Here is a 19,494-nt window from a genome sequence, read left to right on the forward strand (position 1 = left end):
CCCACGACTGATCAATATGGTAAGATATCTGCTGGGGGGTAATAATAGAGACAGCAGAAAAGAGGTAAATTAAACGAGGCCGAGCGCAAAGTCTATCTTTTGAAAATGAGTTTTATTTGCGCAAAGGTACAATCTCATTTTCACATCAGAGGCGTCAGGAGCCCATTACTGGGGCTTCTGGAGGCATGTAATACTCTCCTTGGAACAGCGGGAATGTTGTTTGTTAACCTCGATTATTGAGATGAAGTTTTCGCATTCTTGATGCAGTTACTGGCATAGCAATGAAAACAAAACATCATTGAACTTTAAGGAGTCTTCATTTAATTCCAACGATAAATGAAAGTGATAGACCTCATATACATGCAAAAAAAGAACAAGAACAATTGTACATGAAAGTCGTAAGTGAGTCTTTTCCAAATTTGATGGTCACACCGTAACCTGTACTTGCATCAAAATATACAAATAATTTTCTTTTGAACTATTTTATACAACCAGAGTGAACGCTCGTAAAAACGCGTCATGTACGAATAATTTAAAAAAGAGAGCAAATAGAAAATTTGAACAAAATTTAGCTATCTGATACAACATCATAGTGAACTAAAATAAACTTTAAATCTCTTCTGGGGAGGAAGCTTTTGCTATCTCTTGGATTGCAACGAACGATTCTTGTGGTCATTAACGTCTTCTGACTTCGGACACCAGCCTGTCTCCGGATAAAGAAGGCAGTGGATTGATTTAAACCTGCAGGGGAACAATGAAGAAGTGAGAAGAGTTACAAGCAGCATATACCCTATAAAAAATTTTGACCTGTACGCGAGAACAATAACGACATGATCCTCACTTTGCTATGTGATTGGTCAAGAAAACTCGCGCCCTTCTCTCAACCAATCAAATCCAAAACTAAAACTCGCGTCTACCTGCGCTTTAAGCAGTTTGCTCGTTTTTACTTTACGTCTTCATTTGCTCTTAGGGGAGTATTCCCATCTTATGATTGGCTGTTATGATCTCTTTGGTTTGCGTTTTGCGCCACTCAATCGAAAAGCGCTTTAATTCATCATACCAGCGTAGGTCTTACCGCGTAGGATCCTGTTCCGTGTCAAACGGTCCAGCTATGTTGACTCGATTGTATCTACTGCCGATATAACCATGACTAAAACTAATCTGAAAATGAAAGAAAGAAAATTAAATTTAAAAAGCACTGATAAAATCTGATTGTACCTTAGAAATTGAAAATCAAGTTACCGGTTCTAGATTTTGATCAACCAAGAAACTTTTCGATTGATAATAAAAAAATATCCCACCTGTTCCTTAATTTCGTTTTGTTGTATGCTTGGAAGATTTTCCAGGTGAGAATGGAAAAGATTCAGTCTTGTCAGACTCACGTTAAGAAGAGATTCTGCGACGAAGAAAGACATCGATAATAAATTAGTGACTGTTTAAAATCAATTGTGAAAACAGTATCGATTGCAACGAGAAAAAAAAACGTTATTTTTGTTGTCAGCGTTGATGATGATGATGATGAACATCTTTTCCACGCCACAGTTTACAAATTTAGCTCAATTTTACGAGTCATCATGACGTCTACATGTGCAGTCTTGCCATTAGAAGGCGGTAGGCAGCGGAAATCCGCCGGCTGTCTAATAATTTTACGCTGGCTACAAATGTTCCAGAATGCTGGAACCACGTCTCGGAGAGACCATACCTTGAAGAGCGTGTTGCTTTGTAATACACCATACTTGCCACGAAGATATAATTCAATTCTGCCGCCTAATGAGTTCACATGATATTATATTTATTTTTTGTAACGTTTTGCTAATGACACTGAAGTATGTTCATCATGTACGATTCGTGTTAACTGTTGAAGCATTTTAGGCGGGCTTGTAGGTATGGTGAAACCCCAGGGGGCTACTAGGATATTTAAGATTTTCCAAGTTATGCAAGAACCACTCGAAGGCATCTCTTTCAACTTTGTTTTTGTGTTTATTCTTTACGGTATTTTCTTTATGACAATGTCACGCTCGCTGTATCCAATAAACGAGATGCCCGCTCCTGATGCAGTGTTTGTGTTTATTAAAATTAGTTACAAAATATTTTATAATCGTTTTAGGGTGATTAGAGTATAGTTACTATTATACATTTTCTAACTACAACCCTGCACGTCTCAGCCGGCAGCTATCAAAACTTCTTTTCTCTCACTCACCACTAATAAATCCAATGGTGCAGTCATCTGGAACTTTAACCCGCTCACAGCTGTCTGCAAACTTGCCATCACTACAGAGATGCAAACTCAGAGTCAAGACGGTATGAAAGGTGACAGTAACGTTAATATAAATCTAACAATAACTTTTACAACCGTGTAAGTCGTTGCACTGTGTTGATGGGCGATAAAGTCACGCTTTTGCCTCACAGTATCTCTCCCCACCAGGACTGACAGTTACAAGGGGGCACCCTGAACTGTCAGAGAGGCCTGAAAAATGTAGGAGGGAGGGTGACCTTGAATGAATTAGCAGCAGTAATACTAACAGATACTTAATGTTTTAGAAACCAGGACAAGCTCGGGCGGTGTGAGCCATTTGACTCGGGTGAAAAGACAAAATGTTTGTCTACAGCTCTTCGTCAGGAGAGAGGGCCTTAAGAGAGCTTTACCTGATGTGAGGGCTCATTCTTGCCACCAGGGCATGACTCAAACAAAACCCTGCCCCACCAGTTGCGAACCAAAATTTCTTTCTCTGAAAAATTAAAAGAAAAGCAGTACGTTAAGTAATGGAAGAATACTGTGATGGTTCTATTGCCCGTGTATACAATACCTTACGAGTTTTTTTTTGTTGAATTATTTGTTATCATTTTTATACTTACGTTATATCCGTCCAATCTGTCCCAGGCCTGAAACAAAAGGACAAAAAAGGTTGAAATTATTATTATTGTTATTATGTTTTCATTCATTCAAGACAAACATTACGAAGTACTGATTTCTACAGATAGTGATTAATGATTGGAAATAAACGGTCCAGTTACCATGAAGAGTATTTAACGGTGATGGACAACACAATTTACCTTGTTATGTCTTTAAAAGAACATTAAAAAGTTGATTTATCTAACGGGATATTTGCTTGCGATCATCGCATGCGGTCAGCTGACGTCAAAACTACGACTTCATGAGATTCATCACCATGACCATATAAGGAATGACGTCAAAAACACGAGAAACGTCGAAAGCCAAACACTTTTTGCCGCCCATTGCTGATTAAGCGAAAATTAGAGGTTTTCTCGAACAATAAAGTTTCCGCAAAAAAATAAAAATCGTCAAAAGTGATTGTATGTTCACTTCTGAGGGTGTATTGGAGTAAAAATCCGTTGTATATCATCTTAAATTAAGAAGAATAGAAATTGCTGGGGAAGATTCAAATTCACGATTCCAGGTGAACACAAGTCTGTGAACAAATAAATACTGAGGGTCCATATTCGAGCGTCGATTCAGATCAGGGATATCGTAATCTGCTGTGCATGCGGAAACGGTCCCATCGTATCATCACCATTACCTCCATCGCTTTCGTCAGACTTGGTCTTCCCAGGTACACTTTCTCGAGCGGGTTGAATTTTTTTAGTGTTTTCACCAGTGTATGAACATTGACGTAGTTATCGTCATCAAAATGGCAGAACCACCTGGAAAAGAGAGAAGGGAAAACAAAAATAATCAGCACGTCAATAGACGACACGATGACACACCCTTAGAAAATCTTCATGTCTTCCCTACGCGAGCTTACAAATTTGAAAATTTCCACGCGCATCTGGTCAGATCGGTTTTCTCCTTAAGAAAATTAAACAAAGCTGGTCAGTTTCAAGGCAGACGAAGATGATCGGAGAATCTGCTTGTATCGGGTGAAGGGTAATAGTCCTAGTCAAGCTCCATTTGTCACGACTTGCTGGTTACGAATTCAAGTAAAATCACGGCGCTGGTTCAACGTCTTGCTAATGTAGGCACAGGTAGCCAGAGCTCGTAAAATGAGCCTCCGTAGGATTCTTAAGGCCTATTTACACGGCACGACTTTGTCGCATGCGACAAGCTTACGACAGGCCTACGACATGACTTAAGAGTCGTAAGCGAGTTGTAGGTTTGATTTACACGAAACAATTCGTGTCGTAAGCCTGTCGTAAGCTTGTCGCATGCGACAAAGTCGTACCGTGTAAATAGGCCCTTACGATTCTTACTTTGTGTTGAAGTTTTTTACAAAGAAATCAAGCTCAGCTTGCATCTTGCAACAAAGTTTCGTCCTACAAATGACACAAAACAAAAGAGTAAGACGTAAATGAGGCTACAGTACATCACTGAAAAAACAGAAATAGGCGAGAATGAAAATGTATTTTTCGGTTGGATCTGACTGAGGTAACAAACTGTTACGACGATGACTATGAGATTACCTTTGGTGCCCTGTTTCACAAGCAGTCTTGATAAGGTGACCTCCTGTAATGATCAAATACGTGAATAAATACTAGTAAAATACTGGTAAAAACTTTACCACAAACAAAGCCGGTTGTAAAATACAATTTTCACACCACACTGTAAAACCATGAATGACAGTTTTTGCAATGAAAAACTGCATTCATTCATAATATTTTCCTCAACATAATTTCTCAAAATTATTCCATATCTGAAATAAAACGAATAATCCTTCATGAGATGTTTTTGTCATGAACTGCACTCTGCTACTGGCAGAAGTCTCCTCCAACAAGAAAAATGTTAAAAATCCTTAAAACAAAAGCATTTCTGTTACTCTGAGTTTTTTTTCCATGAACTGAGTGCTCTGCTACTGTCATAAGTCTTCTCTAACAAGTAAAAATTTTTGAAAAAGTTTACAATCCTCAAAACGAAAGCGTTTCAGTTACTTTGAGTTTATCCATTCCTCTTACCTAGACGTTCATTTAATTCGTTGTCCTCACGATCAGTAAAAAAATGAACCTGTAAAATAGCAAAGACAACAAAATTAAAAGAACTGTTTACAGAATGTATGATGAAGGTCTAAAGCGGAAAAAAATTCATATTAGCAATTGTGATTTATGCACCCTTAACAACTTACATTGAAAAACCTATTGACTATAAGAAAACCTCACACAGTTTCACACCCTTACAGTTAAAATCCAAACCCACCTTCAAGACAAAAGAGTGATTCTAAAAAGTATACCCTTTCACACTAACATAAAGGAAAGGCCTAGCCAATGGCAAGTTCTAAAGACCTTCACCCAGTCTTAGACTAGGTTCATAAAACTTTGACTCATTTTCAAATTGAAATACATCGTAATAGTCTGAACTGATACAAAACAAAAGAAAGCAAACTAAAGCCATGCTTAAAATCTCCTTGAAATAGATCAGCATGAACTTCCAAAAATGTCATTTACCTGTCTGTGTCATATATTCTTTTCTAACCTAAATTAATCTTAATGTTTTATAAGACCTATTTGCAATTGTACCATAAAAAAGCAGATTTAATTTTGATCATTTGGGTTAAATCACCAAGCCTGTGATGTTTTAGTCAATCCCTCTGTAACAGTTGTAGAAATCTGCTCATTGGGGTTAAGACTATACACACTTGTTCAGTTGTCAATATTCTATCTAAAGTATTCTTCTGTAGAACATGTATATTCTTTGGTTAGTTGCATTAATTTGGAAAATTCTTTTTAAACCTGTGTGGTTTCCAAGCAACCACAATACTACCTATCAATTTCAACAGATGCAATTAAACTTTTTGTGATCAAAAATGAGCAACAAACTAAAATTTACAACATGCAGCACACGTGATAATTTAGTATGGAAATTTCCTCTTACAAAAGATGAAGATGTTTATATGTGTAAACTGGGAGAGAATATCATTTAGGTCCTCGCAAATTTTCAGAAAATCATTGTTTACATCCTTATTAGAAATCCACTATTTTTACTTGGCATTATTCCTTTCAGATTAGATTATATGATATAAAAATTTACCAACAAGAAGATTTAGGCACATTGCAAATATCCATTATAATTGGAGTAGATCTTGAATTAATTCTTTTTAATTCAAAATCTTTAACTTCAGGAATGATCCATGAAGCATGTGAAAAAAAACTGCATTTATTTTGAAATTTCCTTCCCCATTTACTTGGCATGTTTGGTTTTCTTTGAGATATGTCAAGTGCTATTCTAATTGAAAACAGATATTCTTTTCCAAAACATTTTCATTTTCCATTTACTTAATTGCAGAGGATGGCTTGTCTGATTGATCTTTATCAATAATTAAACAATCTTGTAATTATCACCCCAAATAGAATGCCAGTCAAATGCATTTAATGAGTTTGAGAAAAGGTGACACCAGAGAAAATATTCTTTAATTGGCGTCTAAGTGAAATTCTGCATAAGTAGCCCACTACTCCCTACAAAATACTTCTAGCTTCTAAGATTACTCGGACAGCCTGTCTGAGAATGCAAGACGTTTAAAGCTGGCATGGATGAGTCCCTTTAAAAACATGGTTTAACGCCTCATTTAGGAAATATAAAATAATCGATTCTAATGAATGATGAAAGCTGTCTAAAATTGTTTTTTTTTTTTACTTATCATAGACGTGTGACTTATTTTAAAAAATCCAATTAAAATTGGCACGGTGACCTTCATTTTTGCATGATGACCGAGATGAAATCGGTTTTGAGTTACTAAAGATTGTATTTCGTGCGCTGAATAGAAGATATGTTTATGAATTCTGAATAAGGGCAGTTTTTGTCAGAGGTCACACCTATTAAAACAAAAAACGTATCTCTTCAAAGGAATAATATTTACACTTGAAAATCTACTGGGTATTTGATGATTCGACTGTGGAAAGCATTTTCAAATGGAAAAGGCCAAAAAAATTTCATCGCAGGTACCAATCAGGGCGGGTTAACAGATGTAGAAGATAAAATTAAATTGATAACAGTAACATCATTTGGCTCGCGTGGATGGAAGAGTTATGTAATGCATTTAGTACCCTCTTTCAATCTAATCTCACCTGTTTTTTAGCATTCTGAAACCATGTGTCAATCAAGAGTGTGACGCGCGCTTCGTGGTAATCACCAGTTGTCTTGATTGAGATAAATACATCTTCCAGCACTGTGAGATTGTGCAATCGTCTCGGATCTTCTGCTCTCAAGTCGTGATCAAAATAAGGCTTCTTTCTGGCAGACTGATCAACGAATATTTCTCTTTCTTTGACTACTTGAAGGCCGCTTATCGCTGTTGAGAGGTTAATGGATTGATTTCGTCTGTTGACACGCAAAGGGTTCTTTAGATTCCTTCCAGACATTTGCGGAAAATCTGTTGATTTAATTTCATTAACTACCAAACTTTCGACATATTCTGTACCCTCGTCCTTACCACGAGCATGTTCTAGCTTTGAACGAGCGATAAACTTATGATCTTCTTCCAAACGATCGCCACTTTGACTCTGAAGTCGTAGACGTGACTGTCTCCTTGTAATTCTCTTTGTCGTCCTCGTGCGCTCGATTGGCGCGAAATTAAACTCTCCGTGCAGGAATAAGGTAAACATTATTTGTGCAACGACAGCGAGAGCAATCCAGACCAGCAGTTTTCTGCATCTTCTTCGTGGAGGGAACATTTTCTTTCAATTAAACTTTAAACTTGAGCTTGGAATATCCATCGCAATTGCTGGCTTGCATTAGGCTGAATTTCTAAGAAATGGATTGAGGCCCGCCAAATCCATTACAGAGCACATTGCAATGCTGTTATCACTAATTCTTGTTAAAACAAGTCAATTAATATCGTCAAAACTTTTCCGAAGTCAAAGATCAAGAAAAAACACCAGATGGCGAGGTTGATAATTTCAACGCGTAACACACGAAAATCAACACAGATCCGACTTTCCTACCAGCGACGCAAAATGTCTTTCAGCTCGTTAATTAAAACCTGATAGACAGATATTTGATCTTTAGCGTCTTATTCTTCACCTTATATCACATAAATCCATGGCAGATGTTTGAATTCTTTCCACCCATTGGAAATTCTATAGTGACAGGAAATTCGAAACTCGACTCACGCACAGACGTATCGTTCAACAAAAAACCGTCTTAGCGATGCAGATTTCTCTCTTTCAGTGCAAATCATTGTCCACAGAGGTCATAACGGTTTTGAAATTTTACCGCGCTTTCTTGTCAATGAAATATTGTGGTCCACCAAGAAATAACAGGTGGCATAATTCTCCCTTCAATCTGTCACGAATATTCTCTTTCACTTGATCAATTTTCCACTAAGTAGAGTAGGGTAAGTTAGTTCAAAATTTTAACTCAAAACACTCATGGAAAGGATGTAAATGAACTAATTTAAGTCAATTTTAAGATTTAATATAATGAAATATGAGGTTTAGCATCATTTTGTTTTCCAAAGCTGATTTATAAATTATTTTGTAGTGTGGAAAGTTTTTTTTTTGCGTTATCCTCCCTTCCCTAATGGGTAATTATTCACCAGCGGTTTAAATTTCTCACGCACGCGCCACATTGCGATACACACGTGTCCTTTTGTTCCACTAAAAGATGGAGCGAATGAAGGATTTGCAGCGCGAGAATAGAAAGGAAAATAAACAGAAAAAGAGGAAACAAGAAGAAATAGACTCCAAATGGGACGAGGAAGACTTGCTCGGTACGATCGCACAAGACTTTCTATTAAAGTCCATTCACAATATCGCAAGTTTCGTTTCTTTATTTTTTTTGACATCTCATCACATTTGATCGGAAGTATACTGAAATATAAGATTGGTTTACTGTGTTGTTTTGATTGCAATTTTTCCAACCAGGTGATTCTTATAAACATGTTCCACCGGACGTTTTATCGGCCATTCAAAGCATTTGCACTTGCTTCGGAATCGGCGGTCTCTATAACGCAAAGAAAAGGTAAATACATGCGACACCTCATTTAGGTCATTGAATAAAACCTAATGATAAATGACAGAAACTAGCCAAGAGAGTGAGGAGAACATTGCGAAGTACTTAACTAAGCTTTGTAGTTAAAGGACCGCTCCTGCCTTCTTGTTCCAATCTGGAAATAATCTCAGGCTTAAGTAGGTAACCTTTCAGTTCTTGTCACACAACCTCTCAATGTTATGTCACAGTACAGAACAAGATTATGGTGAAGAATAAAAACATGATGATGGGCTATTTAATCAGCAGCTCTGTGATTCTTGATTCAAGTATAATTCATGGTTCATTTACAAAGATTTGGGATGCATAACATAATTTGACTTGTGAAGGATTGAACTGAAAAAATAAAATGCCAGACCAGGTTCCCCTTAACCCTTTCACTCCCATGATCTCTTTAGTAATTCTCCCTACTATCTGCCAAACACTGCTTATAGTTTTAGTTTGGAGAATTTGGTATTGAATCAAATGATAATCCACCAATTGATATTTTTCTATATTCCCATTACTTGTTCACTTGAGATTGTTTTGATGTTTTAGGGAGAAATTCTGTCTTGGTCACTATTGGGAGTAAAAGGGTTAAACCAACAACAATCAGATAGTTCTGAGGATAAAAATTCCCGTCCAACAGGGATTTTTAACCATTTTTTAATTTGTTTGACCATCAGACTCAGTAAGTACTTTGGGCCAAGTACAGCATTTATTACTGTGCTTTTTATTTATCTTATTTTTTCAGAAAAATTGAATCAAAAGGTGGTGTATTGGAGACACTAAAAGAAGGTATATCATGTGCCACATCCCACTCAGTGTTCAAAAAGATAAGAACAAATGAAGCAAATAAGAGACTCTAATGGTAAAAGGGGTGGTCCACCATACCTTACACCTTTAACTCCCAAGATCTCATTGGTAATTCTCCTTACTGACTGCCATATAATTCTTGTGATGTTTGTTTGGAGAATTTGGATTGGATCAACTAATAACCCCCTTATTGTTGTTCTTTATTCTCTTTTCATATTGTAAAGAGAAATTCTCTCTTGGTAACTCATAGGAGTTAAAGGGTTAAGAAATCTTTTGTGTCACAAAATTTGGGTGTGATCTTAAAATCTTGTCAAACTTTGAAATGAGTGTCAAGATTTCATTTATGGCACATGTTGTTTTGGTCTTCCGAAAGTCTCACTTTCCTCTTGGTTTGGGATTTGGTCTAATAGGAAAGGGTTTCTAGCAAACAAGTAGCAAGAGTCCTAGCTTGATTTTACCACTCTGATCATTAATATATGAAATGGTTTTGATTAAGAAGCTGTTATATTGCAAAAGTGAATTAGTAAGATAGTAATGTGAAACTCTGACACAGAATTTCTTTTCATACATATAATATTACCATGCATTTTAGTATTGCAAAGTCACTGATGAGTTATATTTATTTAATGAAATCCATTAGTATCTGTCTAGAATCATCAAGTAGGGATTTTTAGCACCTCACAAGTCCAACATTTTGCCATTCACTAACCCTAGAAAGAACCTTGGAGTATAGTGATTGTGAGATGCTTCTGTACCTTTATTAGTTATTAATGTTATATTTAATTTTTAACAATTGTAGAGTGGAACCCCTTAGATGAAATCAAGGCACTGCCTTTTGAAATGCAACAGAGGTATACTTTGGGTATTTTCTTGGGATTGATAGCCTGTTCATTTGCTTTCTCACATTAATAAGAGAGGAATTTTATTATTTAGGGAAGAATATGTCCAAGTGTTATTTACACTTAATATGTTAGAAATATCTAATCTTGTTTCCATTAACTTGCAATCTTTTATTCTTTTCCTGTTTCTTTTTTGTCAGCAGATACGCAAAAAAAATATCAGAGGAATCCTTTAAACTCTCAGGATTGATCAAAAAAATTTCATTTTTATTCAAAAAGCTTCATGAAGGTACTTTGCATGTAACCTAACAGCAACTATACACAACTATCAATAATGAATTAGACTGTTGGAACATGGGAGTTATCTCTGTATTCAACTGTACTGTGCCTGTGTGGATAGAAAGGGTTGGTTAAAAGACTTTCAAGAGAACAAGCAGAATCAGACTTATTTGCCTTTACTGTTGATTTATTTTGAGAAAAAGGTATCACAATTTGTTACTGTGTTGTGAGTTCTCTCTTTTGATCTTAGTTGAAACCTGGATACAATACGTCTACAGTACAAATTATAAGCGAAATCACGTGCCTGTACCAACACATCCCCTTATTATCTCTTGCTAAATGTAAATTGAACAGTTGTTTATAAGAAACAGATTCTAAAATACATACAGTCCATAATGCAAGTGAGAGACTGAATAAACCCTTTAACTCCCAGAAGTGATTAACATGTAACTTCTCCCTACAGTATTCATACATTATCCAGCAAAAAGGTAGTGACATTACTCAAACTTATCAGGTACAAGATATTACCTTCAGTTGATTGAACACCAAATTCTCATGACCAATTTTTAAGGAAATGTGTATCAGTTGGAGAAGACAATAACAATCAGATCTTGGGAGTTAAAGGCTTAAGACTTCTAAAACTGAAATATTAGTCCAAGCAAGTGTGGTAAATTAGGACTATGATCTTTCCTATGGTCTAATGTACAATTGACAAGTAGCCGGTACCAATGAAATTAACAAAAAAAAAAGTATCACAACATTGCTCAAGAGCTAGACAGCAGAGTCTAACTTTGGTGTCATTCTGTATTACTCACAGGGAGAAGTTTCATGAAGGATATTACTATGGATGTCTTCCTCAAGGTTCAGTTAATGATTTAATTTCAATTTCTGTATTTTAAAATATCATGTAGATCATGTATGACAAAACTGATATTCTACAGTCAATGTTTTGGCACATTCAACCCTTTAACCCCTAACAGTGACCAGCATCTAATTTCTCCTTACAAAATCACCCCTTAATCCAACACGAAGGCTTTGAGAACAGGAAATAGTTACCAACTAAAGCAGCTCTTGATTTTTGAACAAATTCCTAAGTAAACAGTAGAGAAAAATGTGGAGAATGTGCATACTGATGTCAGGGTGTAGAGGGTGAAAGACAATTTCAGTTGGTTTGGTTACTCTTTGGAATTATAAAACTTGGTCAGTATCATAGTTTCCTAAAAGGAGGGGGTACCCTTTCATGGTGATGATGAGAAGTGAAGTGGTGATAAATATCATAGTTTCTGAAGCAAAATTCTCCAATACTTTGACCCCAGTTAGGCTCACATTGAATTAATAAACACTTCTTCATCTATTAAGTGGTTAGTGATTCACAGCTAGAGTGTGCTAATCAGATACAATGAGTGACTTTTTAAATATACATAGTACTCGACAATTTTTCATTTACTTAATATCATATTTTTATTTTTTGTGGACAGGATGTGAAAATAAAACCATCCCTAGCCCCACCAGATGAGTATGTTAAATTGGGCCTCTGGAGACAGGTTATGCAGGTTAACCAACAGATTTGCCAAGAAATGGAACAACTAGACAAGAAATTAGAAGAAAATGATTGTCAAGACAACTCTGAGGTCCATGCATATGACTATTTCTGTTTTCTTTCTTGTTTTTTTTTTCTTGTTTTTTTTTTAGTAATACTAAATTGTGTATACACTGTTGCATGCATTTTACACAGAAAAAATCAAGGAGTAAACTAAAATGAATCAAACAAAGTGTTTTTCATAATTGCATTACAAGGCATAACTGTGAGAGAGGCATGGAAGAGTCTAAGAGTGGTCTTTCAGTCTGACAGTCTAGTCTGTCAGTCTGACTGTCTCCTAGTGTAGTCTTTCTGTCAGCAGTCAAGTTTGTCTATCTAGCATTCTATTCTTTCTGTGTGTCTGCCCTTATCTGTCTGTCCAACTGTCTGCTTTGTCTTTATATTAACGTCTGGTCTGTCTTTCTCTCCACCAGTTTGGCTTGTTTGTGAGTGGTCTATCTATTTAATGCTTTTTTTTCCAATCTTGTGCTTTTTTAACAGGAGGACACTCCAAGCAAATATGCTGAAAAAAGTGAAGAAAAGGAACCTTCTATGAATGAGGTTACTGAAGAAAACCATTTAATTGTTATTTAGTTTTAAATGATAAGATGAATTGCACACATATTTTGATTGGGTCTTTCCTATGATTTGTTGAAGGGCAGACACACAAATGAGGTCATCATCATTAAAATTTTGTTTTGTTATCATGTAAAACAATTACATCCAAATTCCATGTGAGTTTGCACAGTAATAGTAATCGATCACAGATGACTTTAAAATGTGGTAAGTAGCTCAGTGACACTCGACTGCCCCTTGGGTGCCACTTTTTTGTTCTTACCGCATTTTTAAGTCATCTGTGTATGTCACAAAACAGCAACATGGAATCTACCTGTATTTGTTACATAAAACATACTCAAAGTCTAAAGGGAGCATTTCTGCAAGAATAGTAACCATTTGTTTTTATTTGTAATTTTTAAATTTCATTTTTTTCTTCTTTGTTTTGCGATAAAATATCAATCATAACTGAGTCATCTGAGTGAGAGAAATGTAAGATATAAAATTTTCCCTTTACAGAGCAAAGACAAAACAAAATCTTTCCGTGACTACTACATGGAGATGGCAACCTCTAGTTTTGGTGATGACTTGGATCGGCTTCGACAGGTCTGTTCCTTGTGGGATTAGTTGTGAGTATCTATAAACATAGATAATAAGAACAAAAATCTATCCATCAAACATATCTTGAAAAGAAAAACACGAGGGTAGCCCTCAGAATTTTCCTAATTCAAAGAGCTCAGTATATACTGGAATTTTGTTTTAATTTTGTACATACATCATATGTTTTTATAAGCATGGTCAATTGAGGATCCAACGAAAAAAATTAGGATGCATTTTCATGGTCATTTGTTGTAACCTTACAGAGACTGGTCAACAATTTTGTTTGTTTGTTTTTTTACATCATCTGAAAAAACCGAGTTGAAGTCTGGCCAAGTCTGATCAGGTGACTGTAAAGTGGAAGGGGGCCACACTAATTCAATTTTGACTATGGCTGCAGATAAGAAAATGACTTGTAATCCCAATAATTTTTAAAACAAAAAGTTATCTGCTATAGCACAACACAATTTCTTTGTCATTCTTATGTCAGGTACTTTTCTTTTACTTTAGGAGGGAAGCTTGGATTCACGAAAAGTTGAAATGCTAATAAACTGTTTGGAAACTGGTAAGGACATTTGGTCTGACTTAGAGAAAAAACTGCTCCAGTCTACATGAACATGAACATTTAAAGTTAGGATTGAAACAAATTTTCTGTGATTTGGTGGCCAATATACCAACAAGAGTGGTAAAGGCAAAACTATCCTTCAGTGGAGATGTTTGTTTGTTCAGTGGTTGATCGGTTGGTTAGTTCGTTTATTTGTTTGTTTGTTTGGTATCACAGTGGTTGTCTTATTGATAGCCCAGATTTTTAACAGCCGGTAGCTCAAACTGAGCATCAAACAGAGCGACAACAAACACAAACCCAAGGGAGTGGTTGAAAAAAACACTTCTCAAGACATAGATTGCTACTCGACTTGCAATTTAAAACAAACATTAGGGTTAGGGTAGTATTGTGAGATCATCATAGCCTTGTTTGTGAGTTACATTTGCTGTGAATGTTTCAAGGTTTCGTAACTGCTTTCGCACTATTCTCTCATTTGACCACAATTAGCAGAATCCCTTCAAGTCGTTGCCTCCTCGTGTCACGTAAGGATTATTGAATTTAATAAATTTTTCTATTAAAAAAATAACGAAATGAATTCTGTTTATTGGGGTAAACTTGGTGACGCTCTTGTGTCAATGCATTATTCCATAAATTTTATTATTCATCGGCAGCAATTATATTTAAGTAAAACTTATCAGCGATTTTATCTCCCTAAGATTGAAAGGATTTACAATCATATCGTAAAAATGACTCTTCTATTGATTTTTATAGCAGAATCTAGCTTGTTTCATCTTATCTTAGTAAAAATCAAAGAAGGAAACTGGCCCCGTTTCACAGACGTTCCGTTATTATCACCCCCCTCACAGAACTCGAATCTTACTCCTTCGCAATCAACAAAGATTTTCCCTTTGTCCCCGTAACACGAATTTGGGCCAGTGACAAACGATTTTACCTTGTACACCTTGTTTGGCTCTAAACAAACTGGTATGTCAAACAATACGTCAAATCCATAGAATTGATTAGTGTTATTCATCGCTGCTGAGTAAAATCCAAACTGATTTGCGAGAGATAAGTCATCTGTGGCATCCCTGACTTCAGTAGAAACTGTGTATTTTCCTCCTTCAGTCCCAAAATGCTGAACTCCTTTTAAATTTATGTGATTACTAACAAAGAACGAAAGGCTATCAGACATACCGCGTGTATATCCCCACCCGGAGTCATAAGATTGAGGTACAATCGTTTTAAATCTACTACATCGATGGACATACTTAAGGCAACGCGCTCTTGAAACATTCAAGAATGACTCAGATGATACTGATGTATCCTCACGGAATTGTTTCATCAGTTCTTCAACCTCTTGCATGTTGAGGATGTGAGAATCAGTCACAACTGTAGCGAACTCCTCCTGCGACATCATGGAAAACCGTATTGCTTTCACGATCTCTTCGCCAAGAATTCGTCTCTTCGCCAGTCCATCAGGGAGGATCCCTTCTCGTTCACATCCCTTGGTGGCCCATCGATCAACAGCCTTGAATAATTTCACTTCTTTCACATTGAGTAGTTCTCTCTTTACAACAGATTCAAGTAGAGATCGCTCAACTGTTACAAATTCGTCTGACGTCACAGCTTCTTCAGTCTGTTTATCAATCACTTTCCAGCAGCGATCTTCCAAATCTTTATCTTCAAATTTCTGAGCTTGCGGCAGAATACATAGCACATTGGATGCTGTCAAATTTTCTCGAAGATATTTGGCACATTTCTCAGTTAGTGAGGGCACCATGTATTTATTCGCCAAGTATAACACTTGCATCACATTATTTCCGCTTAAATTCACTTCGTCGCTGTACATGAAACGAAACAATTCCAACAGACTCTCGTACTCACAGTCAGGCAGTTCAATAGAGTCTTTAGTCTCCGCCATTTGACCATAGAACATGGCGAAGAATACAGGACTACTGATGGCGAGCACAAACTTGTGAGCCGGGATCGCCATGTTAATTCCACCTTGTTCAGTCGAAACTGGAACAACAAACCTCACATCGCTTAATAACTCGTTGTTGAAAATAAACGTAGTTCTCCGAGTGATAGTTGATAATGCCGTCTGCCAGTTTTCTTCCGCAACAGCCATCGTCACTTTCCGATCAGGTCTAGCCTTTCTAATAGATATACTATGACGATGTAAACAATGTTCACTGCAAATATTGGCCGCTTATGCAATGTGATTGAATGAAAATATTCCATGTCACGCCACATTGTGTCAGAGCGATAGACAAACAATAGCCTCCATTTTGCGCGAAAATATGAACGGATGTTCGCGAACGTCTGTTCTGAGAAGCAAACAGTTTTCTGAGAGGGATGCTCGAGGAAACTGTGAGCTTCGAGGAACAGATAATGCCCAAGGATAAAATATAAGAGCGTTCGCCAAAATGGAGGCCACGTATATTATGTTTATTATCCTTTATGTGTTTTTGCAACGTGTGGGAGAAATTTTTACGAACAGCTCACTGTTTGCTGCGTGGGGTGGTGGCATAGTGCCAGAGGAGCAGGAGAATCGCAAGAGGCCAAGTTGCTTTCAATTCTGTATTCAATTGGTCAAGAGTAGCGCCAGTTTTATGGACGGAGCTTAAGGAGTAGCGAATCAAAACCAAAGCAATCACGCCTTACTTTCGACACTTAATAGAAAATTGCTACATCTTATAAAAATCTAATTTTATTGGGCAGCTTTACATTTGTGCAAATTATATATGGTTTGCGATTCATTTGGTTGTGAATATCAAGGTGTAATTTTCTGAGAGGTGAATTATTTTACCCATCACAAGTATTTAGTATCCTAAAACCGCCAGGACACCATCCTGTTCACATGGCTCATAGACCTCTAATTTCGGAGTGAAATATGAAAACACTCAAGCGACCGGTCATTATTTATCCCCCTGGAAACCACGTGAACCCCCGAGATCCTTCATCCACCCAAATCGTCTACCCCACCCCCTCGGCCACGAATAACGACTTGTCCCCCAAATAGTGATTCTGTTACGTACTGTAACCAAAATTTAGCTGTAAATGAAAGCTGGAAACTGGCCTGAAGTCACTGAGCTGTGACCGTTATCATTCTTGAATGTACATTTACTAAAGGTGAACTGCACCCCTCCGGATTCAACGGACAATTGTCCTTCTTCTCCGTACCATGACACAGGACCCTTTACAACTGACACCAACGTGTACTGTTTATTTCCCTCCAAACAAACTGGACGATTGAACATTACATCGAAGCCAAAGTAGATGTCCGTATCGTCCTTTACTGACGTGTACGTTCCTGATACTTTTCCAAGACAAGAGTTGTGGGCTGTATCTTTAACTTCAGTAGACACGGTATACTCGCCATCTTCTGAGCCAAACTGTTCCACTCCAAGAAGCTTTAAAGGCTTGTTGATGGTAAAATTTACACTGTACGCTCCACTGTGGTACCAGCCACTTCCGGCCGGTACATTGAATTTTGGAAATCGGTTACAACGGAAATGGATCCTGGCGCTGTCCATAAATGGCAAAGGTAATTTTAAAGCGCCCTTAAAATGGTTCATCATATCGCGTACCTCATCGATGGTTAGAATATTAGAGTCGAGCGCAACTGACTCAAACTCCTTCAGTGACATCAACGGAAACCGTATTGCTCGAATTATCTCCTCTCCAAAATTCTTCTTTTGCTCTCTCCATCAACAGTTAATCCTTGCCTTTCACATTCTTTCGTAGCCCAGTGATCAACAGCTTTGAACAGTTCCACTTCTGTCACATTCAACACTTCTTTCTTCACAACAGATTCAACTACAGATCGATCAACTGTAACAAATTCGTCTCCTCTCACAGTTTTTTCTGTCTGCTTCTCAATAACTTTCCAGCATCGATACTCCAAATTTTTATCTTCAAATTTATGAGCGAGCGTCAGAATACTGAACGCGTTTGATGCTGTCAAACTGTCTCGGAGATATTCTGAACATTTCTCGGCGAGTGAAGGCACCATGTATTTGTTTGCCAGATACAACACTTGCATCACATTACTTTCCCTTAAATTCACTTTGTCGCTGTACAAGAAACGGAACAACTCCAACAGACTCTCGTAGTCACAGTCAGTCAGTTCAATAGAGTCTTTAGTCTCTGCCATTCGACCATAGAACATGGCAAAGAACACGGGACTACTGACTGCGAGCACAAACTTGTGAGCTGGGATTACCTTCGTACGTAATTCAGTTTCACTAGGCGAAAATGGGACGACCAATTTTACATCGCTGAGTAACTCGTTGTTGAAAATAAACGCGGTTCTTTCTACGAGACCTTGTAGCTTCGTCTGCCAGCCAACTTCCATGCTCTTCTTTCACCGCGCTTACACATGTACTTAAGTAATCCTCTTCAATAAGACCTATTGGAAACAACAGCTGCTTGAATTAAAAAAGTGCGAGAAACAAAAGAAACAAAAGAAACAAATTCTGATTGGTGAAAAATGACAGGACCTGTCATTTTGAATCCCCACTGTACACCTCTCGTCGGCTCGTCTTGGGCATAGAAGGTTCGTACCGAAGCGCTAGTTAGGAGGTAAAGGGCTTGCTTGCAGCCTGGCTATGATGTGCTTAATAGCTCAAACAGCAATCGTCACCACAAGTTTGCAATTGTTCTATTTAAGACAAAAGGAATTTTAAAAGCTGTTAATTCACGTGTTACGCATGTGTTTCTCAACTAAGTGGTATTCTTTTAGAATCCTTTCGTCTTGTCAAGCATCATTTGACTAAACAACAACTAGGAAGGTCGGCAAACTAAAAAATCAACTGCGCACTTCAGGATGAAAAGCAAATTAAAATAAAATGTAAATTAGCAAGAAATTTCGTGCTTCCAATTATTTTCCCAAATTGGTCCCTCGACGCCGACGCCGACGCCGACGCCGACGCCGACGCCGACGCAACCATGCGTTAAACCCGATCAACATAAAAGACGACGATACATGCTTGCTTGATGAATAAATTTAATATGAGTTTGTGACCTAAATGATATGTGAAAAGGAAGAAGACGGGAATTTTGAAGATAAGGTTTTAGATTGACATAGATAGAATAATGGAGATAGTGTAATTGATTGGAAGACATTCTGCGAGTTGATCAAACAGACAAGTGATACAAATAATGATACTAAGTGAAGAAACAACCTCGTTTTGATCTGTTTAATGTATATCAAACATGGTAATAGTGTTACTTGTTTCAAGTTGGAAAAGGCGAGTTATTTGTTTGCCCCTGGTACCTGTTGGGAAAATCAGCGCGCGAGGTCTTGATAAGAATGAGTATCGTCCGCTGAAGCATCTCGTGATATTATTAAGACAAGAGAAAAGCTGGAAAT

The 19,494-nt window shown here is 37.2% G+C and overlaps 3 protein-coding genes and 1 pseudogene across 6 annotated transcripts; 1 reads left to right on the plus strand and 3 right to left on the minus strand.

Moving 5' to 3' along the window:
• Positions 1–298: 298 nt before the first annotated feature.
• On the minus strand, positions 299–8,257 carry LOC113678576 (beta-1,3-N-acetylglucosaminyltransferase radical fringe). Its single transcript, XM_027195474.2, has 11 exons — positions 7,012–8,257; positions 4,909–4,957; positions 4,420–4,462; positions 4,210–4,272; positions 3,540–3,663; positions 2,857–2,883; positions 2,647–2,729; positions 2,201–2,271; positions 1,302–1,396; positions 1,076–1,161; positions 299–741 (listed from the first exon to the last, which is right to left on the minus strand). Exons 1-11 carry the CDS (start codon positions 7,615–7,617, stop codon positions 639–641), a joined length of 1,350 nt encoding a protein of 449 aa, XP_027051275.2. The 5' UTR covers positions 7,618–8,257; the 3' UTR covers positions 299–638.
• Positions 8,258–8,509: 252 nt separating this feature from the next.
• Positions 8,510–19,151, plus strand: LOC113678575 (uncharacterized). Of its 4 annotated transcripts, none has more exons than XM_027195471.2 (10): positions 8,510–8,654; positions 8,809–8,905; positions 9,666–9,709; positions 10,527–10,578; positions 10,767–10,855; positions 11,663–11,706; positions 12,324–12,476; positions 12,926–12,985; positions 13,499–13,585; positions 14,087–19,151. In XM_027195471.2, the coding sequence occupies exons 1-10, from the start codon at positions 8,549–8,551 to the stop codon at positions 14,189–14,191; spliced, it is 837 nt and encodes a 278-aa protein (XP_027051272.2). In that variant the 5' UTR covers positions 8,510–8,548; the 3' UTR covers positions 14,192–19,151. The 4 variants fall into 4 exon arrangements, with proteins under 4 accessions (XP_027051272.2, XP_027051273.2, XP_027051274.2 ...); XM_027195472.2 differs by having other exon boundaries at positions 10,770–10,855; XM_027195473.2 differs by having other exon boundaries at positions 13,499–13,608; positions 14,087–14,719.
• On the minus strand, positions 14,706–16,248 carry LOC113678574 (BTB/POZ domain-containing protein 6-B-like). Its single transcript, XM_027195470.2, has one exon. It carries the CDS (start codon positions 16,246–16,248, stop codon positions 14,908–14,910), a length of 1,341 nt encoding a protein of 446 aa, XP_027051271.2. The 3' UTR covers positions 14,706–14,907.
• Positions 17,038–18,477, minus strand: LOC113678572 (BTB/POZ domain-containing protein 6-like; annotated as a pseudogene).
• Positions 19,152–19,494: the final 343 nt, after the last annotated feature.

The sequence above is a fragment of the Pocillopora damicornis genome, chromosome 10 (genome assembly GCF_964200805.1).
Source record: "Pocillopora damicornis chromosome 10, jaPocDami1.2, whole genome shotgun sequence".
NCBI lineage: Eukaryota > Metazoa > Cnidaria > Anthozoa > Scleractinia > Pocilloporidae > Pocillopora > Pocillopora damicornis.

What these genes read in the sequence shown, in the direction of transcription:
- LOC113678576 (XM_027195474.2), bottom strand. Translation starts at nt 7,617, where the DNA reads ATGTTCCCTCCACGAAGAAGATGCAGAAAACTGCTGGTCTGGATTGCT. An exon ending in TTCAGAATGCTAAAAAACAG is followed by an intron (nt 4,958 to 7,011) that starts GTGAGATTAGAT and finishes GCTATTTTACAG; the next exon opens with GTTCATTTTTTTACTGATCG. An exon ending in AGAATGAGCCCTCACATCAG is followed by an intron (nt 2,272 to 2,646) that starts GTAAAGCTCTCT and finishes GCATCTCTGTAG; the next exon opens with TGATGGCAAGTTTGCAGACA.
- LOC113678574 (XM_027195470.2), bottom strand. Translation starts at nt 16,248, where the DNA reads ATGGCTGTTGCGGAAGAAAACTGGCAGACGGCATTATCAACTATCACT.
- LOC113678575 (XM_027195471.2), top strand. Translation starts at nt 8,549, where the DNA reads ATGGAGCGAATGAAGGATTTGCAGCGCGAGAATAGAAAGGAAAATAAA. An exon ending in ATTGGAGACACTAAAAGAAG is followed by an intron (nt 9,710 to 10,526) that starts GTATATCATGTG and finishes TAACAATTGTAG; the next exon opens with AGTGGAACCCCTTAGATGAA. An exon ending in ATTCAAAAAGCTTCATGAAG is followed by an intron (nt 10,856 to 11,662) that starts GTACTTTGCATG and finishes TATTACTCACAG; the next exon opens with GGAGAAGTTTCATGAAGGAT.